Below are 7,837 nucleotides of genomic sequence, written 5' to 3' on the forward strand. Positions count from 1 at the left end.
CACGCCTTTGAGGTCCAAGCTCCACCGCTAGACCAACCCTCTCGGGTTAGGATCTTTTATTGTTGAAAAATCTTTTGTCAATTGATTTAATTAAATAAAAACTGTAATATAACTTAATTTACAAGCTTGAGTACTCAAGGTCCTGGATCCTTAATAGTGATGACAAGTTGCTTAATTAAGACAAAAGAAAATGGAGAAGGTAGATTAAGAAACATTAATAGAAACATGGTCTTTATTTTAAAAGAAAACACGTACATAGAGGTCACACATACTGCTTAAAATAAAGAAAATCACACAAGCTGCTAGCTAGCATAGCTTGCCACAACATTATTCATATGTCTGAGACACTGCTGGTTGTTTTTTCCAAGTTTGATCTAAATGACCATGAATGGATGTTGTGTGCTGCACCATTTATTGAAGTAGCAGAAAAACCAATCCTAACAATGTTGGGAAGCACAGCTTTCAAATCAACCGCTTGTGAAATGGTAGAAATTTTACCATTTGCATAAGTGACAACAACAGTCAATGCGTTAGAAGGAGAGTCATAGATTATAGTTACTTTAGTCAATGAACCACTCACCCAGTTCCATTTCACGGTTTTGGTGGAAATTAAGGAGTTGATGTCGATTCCAATATGTCTGTTATAGGGATCAAAAGAATTGGAATAAAGATCAAACTCGACACCAACAAATTGATTGACTGAAGTTTTACTATCAACTACTCCAAAATATAAACTGTCAGAGTTGTCGGGAATCACAGTGTCTTTTGGTGCAATGAAAAAGACTAGTCCATCAGTTGGGGAACGTCCTTCCGCGTTGGCTATGGCGAAAGAAAAGGAAGTGACAAAGCTGGCCACATTGCCAGTAACATTGTCCCAAAGGGTTAAGGGTGTTGTATATAAGGTACGACCGGTAGTTGGAAGAGTTATAGATGGAGGAAGTGGTGTACTGTTGGTCAGTGCCAAGACACCATTGGATAAAATCTGGGCATCGCCTTGGAGGGTGATAGCAGGATTACGAGGGGAGAATTTGGTGAAACTGAAGGACAGTGCTTGAACTGAGTTTATATTTGTGGCTAACAAAACAAAGACGACTAAAACAAGGAAGAATAGTTCCTGAGTGGGAAGGTTTGTGCGATAAAAAGCCATTGTACGTACTGTGAACTTTTGATAGCTAGTGTTATGAATGAGGATCCTTGGTTTCTCATATATTTATATGCACCAGGATTTACTTTTTTTCTCACATATAATTAAGAATATACCAACCTCCAAAAATGACATTAATATTTATACTAAACACTACGTTGAAAAGTATTTTTTTATTTAAAATAAAAAAATTATTATTAAGAAAATATTTTAAAAAAATTATTTTATAATATAAATATAAGATTATGTTGTTAACTAATTTCACCGTTGCATTAACCACACATATGTATGTTAACCACTTATTTATTTTTATAATTTACTAACCACTTTTTCTATTTTATTAAACATTTTTAGATATTAAATTATAAAATGTCTTTAGTAATTTTTACATTTTATTAATCAACTTTATTTTATTAACTAAGACGATTTTATATTTGAAAATTTATTAAACAATTTATGATATATATTAACCTATTTTATAAATCTCATTAACAATAACTGATTTTTATTCCTTTAGATTTAGGGTGTGTTTGGTTCAAATAAGGGGGAGGGGAGGGATTTTAATGGAGGGGAGAGAAGGGGAGGGGAGGGGAGGGGATTTTTTTAATCAGATGGGTGTTTGGTTCAAACGAGGGGAGGGGAAGGAAGGGATTTTAATTATAAATATGGTTGGTTCAGGAAGGGAGGGGAGGGATTTTATTAATAATTTACATTTTTATTCTTATTATCTTATATAAGTGATACAATATGATATTCAAATGTGAAAAATCTATACATATTTTATTGTTAGTAAATTTTTTAATATTGAGTGACTAAAAAGTTATAATTTACTACATAATGTTAAAAAATTGACTTCACTTAATTCGAATAAAATGTTCAAAAACAAGCTAAACTATATGTTGATAACAACTTTGAAATCGTAATGAATTATTTAACACATAAAATACATAAAATAATTTATTATTAAATTTAAATGGTTTAAATTTTTTAATATAATTAATTAATTAAAATGAAAAATTTTAAATTTGATATAAAAGAAAATATGATAGGATACATAACAAAATTAGAAAAAAAACATAAATAAACATAAAAGAGTTATAAAAAAAATCAAAAAAGTGAAATGATTATGATTTATATTAAGGACAAAAATTTCAAAATAATTTGAAGGTGGAGAATAATTATAATAAGTTGATAAAAGCAATCGAGAAAAATCACACAAAAGAGAGCAATAATACAAAAGAAAATGAATAATTTTAAAATATTAAAATTAAATTGAAGATATTATAGTAATTATAATAATTTTTAAAATATTAAAGTTGAGATTCCCTCCCCTCCCCTCCAATTCCCTCCGATTTGGAAGAACGCAGATAGTGTGTTTTGGAGGGGTTTTGCTCCCCTCCCCATCCCTCCCCTCCCCTCATAAAATTTGAACCAAAGACATTTAATTAAAAATATTCCCTCCCCTCCCCTCCATCTACCCCGAACCAAACACACCCTTAAGGAAGAACTTTATAAATAATAGATTAGATATGAGTTCTTATATAGGTACATTTCTTATTGATGGATTGGGGTTTGCCCCTTCATATTTTTGGAGGATATTGACTTTCTTCTTCTTTTTGTTTTCCTTTATATATATATATATATATATATATATATATATATATATATATATATATATATATATATATATATATATATATATATATATATAAAAGCTCAATAACCAAATAATGACATATCTTAACCAATTTATTATACTTAATTAATCAATTTTATTTTATCGAATTTTAATGTCAAAACAAATTAACCAAACTATATATTACATTAACCAAAATTGTAAACGTTAGTTATACTTAATTAATCAATTTTATTTTATCGAATTTTAATGTCAAAACAAATTAACCAAACTATATATTGCATTAACCAAAATTGTAACGTTAGTTGGACGTTTCGTCGTATTTATGAATAGTAAAATACGATGTAGGTGTAAAAATTTGGTGTTAATATAGCATTTTTCTTAAACATATTTGACAACAGTTATTAAATATTATATTATATACCTGACAATAAAAGAATGAGGCGAGAGAAATCACTACTCACTAGAAGTAGATATGAATCGTATATATTTAACATGAAGTTAAAGTCAAGGATTTAAATAATACTATCATAAAAAAAAATATAGAAATTTTTATCAAGTAATCACATTTTTCAAACAAATAAATAAATAACCACTGTTTCAGAATATATATACAAAATTAACCACTTTTAAAAAAAAATCGCAAAGAGGAGGTGTCATGTGGTGCATGCATTCAAAGTAAAGAGGAGACGCCACACAACATGACGCATGCACCTCTATCATGACATGTAGTGTAACACATGCATTATAGCTGTAAAAAAGAGGCGTCATCTAGCGTGGCTTCTTAGTTATTTTGGTTTTCTTTATTTTTTAATTTATTTTAACACAAATAAATAAATAATAAATATAAATATATTATTAATAATATTACTAGAAAAAAAGAAATTACACAAGGATTGAATATATTGTACCGCCCTCATCCACCCAAATGCCCACCGGTAACACAATAATGCCCCTGTATTTGCCTTTGAGGTCTCTGATTCTGATTTTTCTGAGGTGTGTTGAGGCCTGATCTGATTCGTTTAAGGCAGATGTGCTTAATGCGATGGTCTCGGGACAACAGTCGGATCATACAACTCTTTAACCATTTCTTCCCAGTTTTCGGTGCTTCCAAAGAGATTGGTGCCCATGTTGTCGAAGTTGGGTCGTGTTGGTTGATTACGTGTTGGTGGGTGGTTTGTATAATAGGGTTAATGAATCATTTTGGAAACAAAGCAATGGTTCTTGTGGTGATTGAAGGACATGCGATGGTTGGGTGCTTCGGTGGTGTAATGTTTGGTTGTACATTGGTTGGATGCTATGGTAGGATGGGGAGGTATCATATGTGTCATTGGTGTTGTGGTAAGATGTGGTGGCAACATATTGTTGGTTGCGGTCCAGGTCATGCTCTTGGTTTTGTGTTTGTGTGTGTGGCATGAATTGTTGGTGCATTTGGGTGGATGTGGTGGTGTAAGGTTGTTAGCTTTCAGTGGGTTGACAATGTTGTTGGGTTTGGTTGTGGGGTTGGTTGTTGAGCGTATGATGAATCTCTTTGGCGTAGGTAGACCAAATAGGTCTTCGGATACATAAACAAATTTGTTGAAACCGATGTATACCAGTTCATACAATGGCGAGTTGGTCTAATTAACATCATGCTGGAAGATTGGTTCATTTATGACCAATTCACGTTGGTACCTCCATTAACGACATGCATCTCTAGAGAAGTCTCTCAAATCATCAAATCATCAAATCTCCATTGGTCATCTACTCTTAATTGATGCCATTCTCCCAAACACTTTGGGGGATATATGGGATACCTTGTTGAATGTCGAACTACAACTTCACACAGTCACTCTGGTGCATCTCCATAGTAGTGAACCTGATGATTGTTGTTTTTGTAGTCCAAACTTCAGCATCCTCATGGTTAATCTCATGGTTGAGACCTAGATACGACCTCCATACAAAACGCAGAGGAAAAATAAGCTATTTTCATGGTAATATTAAACTAAATTAATGAGGTGTCTATATGTAATACCTCATCGGGTCCAATATGATCCAAAATATTTCGATAGACTACTATTGTATTTCTAGGAGTATTGTTGTAGTTCATCTCTGGAACGGACCACTTCTATCGAAAATAGTGAATATAAATTAAATATCGTTGTTTATAATATAAAATAAGTAAATTGAATAATATAGTAAAAAGTGACTAAATAATATCATAATATAACACAAAGCTTTCATTATTTTTCCTTGCTCGGTAGAATTTTCTGTTAATATCATTCTTGAATAATGTTGTTTAAGGGACTTGAGATTAATACCTTGGCCCCTTGATCTTTCTTCAAATAAAGGGGCACCCAAAAGTTTTTCGCATATGGCATTGTCTTGGTTGACTCGACCATTAACAACCTTACCATTGATAGGTAGAACCAATAACATGTCAACATTCTCTAGGGTGACGATACATTCGCCACATGGAAGATGAAACCTGTGTGTTTCGGGTCTCCATCTTTCCACCAATGCGAGAATAAATTTATAATAAACATGGTAATTGGTTATGTTGAGTAAATGACCAAAACCTGCATGTCGTAAATACGGTTAAATATGTTCGTCATGTAGGACATATTCATGCACATGGCAACGAAATCTCTTAGGATGCGTTAAGGTGGATCGATAATATTCCAGGGGAGAAGTGGACCTGGGCATTTGACAAGGTCAGCGATGGGGCCACATGACAACAAATCTAATGGAATCAATGAACTTTGTCTTCAAAGGCATAAGAAACCTACCGATAACCGCATTGGTGAGAGCAACATATTGTAGGTTGGAGTCACTATTCGATACCATAGGTTCAAAATAGATGTCAATGTTACAATTAGGGAAATTGTTTAGTTAAAGCTCTATGAGACAATGAGAATTATGATTGTCGGTGTAGACAATGAAGATTGAAGACCATTACAATCAAGGTGGAGATTGTTGGGGTTGATTGTATGTCTAATGTTGCCTAAATTCTTAAATAAAGAAGGAAGTTAAAAAGTAGCTATTTGAGAAGTCTCACATTGCTTAGTGTGGTGAAGCAAGGGGGAGACCAAGGCTATATATTGGACCTAAGTTCTTTGTTTTTAAATACACTAGTAAAAAAAAGCACTTTAAGCTTATATTTGGTTTTCTTTGTTCTCTTATGCTCTTGTATTAGAGTGTTGTGAGATTTAGTTTAATTATTTGCTTTGTAAGAGTGTGGGTGTACTAGGAGATTGGGGTGAGAGTAGAGAAGTCTATGTGTTGTAAAATTTTCACATAGTAATAATTCTCTGGTTGTCTATTTAGACAACGGTTTGTGGAGTCAATCTCCAGGTCTGTTTTAAAAGACCATGGATGTCGCAAACATTTACAATTTCTAGATGAAAAATATTAATGTATAGCGTTGGATGAATGTGAAGATTCTTTAGCGTAAAGCCAGAAACTAGGTTAAAGTATGCTTTAAATCAATTTATTAAATTTTTAAATTAAGAACTATTTTTGAGATATATTTGAGAATGGTTCATATATAGTTTAAAATATTTGACAACTCTTGGAAAGAGTAATGTTATCTTAACATCTAAAAACAATTATTTATTACTATTATTGTGTTTATATTTAGATCTTTAATTTAAATATTATTAATACTTATTTTGATATCTGTGCCATCAGTGAAATATATTTATTTATATGTTAAATTATTTTCATTTCATTTAAAAAATGAAGTTTTGTTGTCACATATGCGCATGTAACATGCGGAGGAAATTTAAATGCTAATAATAAAGAAGAGAGATGTGTTTTATGTAAGGTTTCCTTAAGACAGTACTTTTCTAACATACTAGTAAGATGCGTTGTATAAGTAAATCTATTTGATTATATTTAGACATATATATAAATTTGAAATGAATTGTTTAATTATAAGAAAATAATGATCATATAAACTCAATCATCCAATTTGATACAGTATAAAATATATTTAAATACAAATGTAAATTTAAAATGAATTACTTAATTATAAATTAACAATGATCATATAAATTCATTTGTATTAAATAACTCTAAAAAAAAATTTGTGACATGGAGAAAGAAAAAAAAAACAGAAATTTTTTATATTTGGAAATAAAGAATGTCTCTCAATTAGAGTTGAAAATAGATTGGGCCCAGTTAGCTTTTACCAAGCCTGAGTCTGATATATTAAAAATTTCAACACCTAAGTCTGGCCTATAGGCTATAGTCTATCGTATGTTTATTTTTAGGGCTGAGTTTAGATTTTTGAATGTCTGATTGACCTACTAACCTACTTAAATACCTACTTTATTTGAACTTTTGTATATAAGAAATTTCACTAATGTAAAATAGACTAATAAATTAAAAGATCAACTAGCATAACTGTTTGTTTTCATTGACTCATTCGAGTTTATCTATTAGCACAGGTTTTGTGATACTCTTTGCTTAAGATAACGTATTGAAATAACTTATGACAACAACTTATAACATTGTTCATAAGGATTTTTCAAATTATTCTCATAATTTCTTCAAAATAACTATGCTTTATTTTGCTATTTTAATTCAAAGTGTAAAATACGATATAACTAATCATTTTTTCTTTAAACAGACCGACCTGATAGGCTTGAAAGACTTTTTATATGACTCGTGGCCTAATATTTTTAGCAAAATAGACTATAAGAAAGCCTAAGTTTTTTCTACTTTAAAAAAAATATATGGTCTGGCCTATACCTGTGTAGGTTAAGCTGTAGGTCCCTGTTAGTTGGTCTGACCTATTCTCACTGCTACTCTCAATTAAAGAAAGATAAGTATCGATTAAAATAAAACAAAAATTGTCGCAATAGTGACCTATGAGATATAAAGTTGATTGTCTACACCTCTATTGAGTATTATCCAATTTGATACGATATAAAATATATTTAGATACACATGTAAATTTAAAATGAGTACTTAATTGTAAAATAAATAATAATCATATAAATTCAATTGTATTAAATAATCATACCAAAAGAAGAAGAAAAATGAACCCGTGAGACGGAAAAAAAATTATATTT

General features: G+C 30.8%; 1 protein-coding gene across 1 annotated transcript; it reads right to left on the reverse strand.

Moving 5' to 3' along the window:
* Positions 1–214: 214 nt before the first annotated feature.
* On the reverse strand, positions 215–1,200 carry LOC131637253 (non-seed lectin-like). The gene has a single exon (XM_058907835.1). The coding sequence runs from the start codon at positions 1,145–1,147 to the stop codon at positions 332–334; it is 816 nt and encodes a 271-aa protein (XP_058763818.1). The 5' UTR covers positions 1,148–1,200; the 3' UTR covers positions 215–331.
* Between the last annotated feature and the right edge of the window lie 6,637 nt (positions 1,201–7,837).

Source organism: Vicia villosa, unplaced genomic scaffold (assembly GCF_029867415.1).
Source record: "Vicia villosa cultivar HV-30 ecotype Madison, WI unplaced genomic scaffold, Vvil1.0 ctg.001954F_1_1, whole genome shotgun sequence".
NCBI classification, from domain to species: Eukaryota; Viridiplantae; Streptophyta; class Magnoliopsida; order Fabales; family Fabaceae; genus Vicia; species Vicia villosa.

What these genes read in the sequence shown, in the direction of transcription:
- LOC131637253 (XM_058907835.1), bottom strand. Translation starts at nt 1,147, where the DNA reads ATGGCTTTTTATCGCACAAACCTTCCCACTCAGGAACTATTCTTCCTT.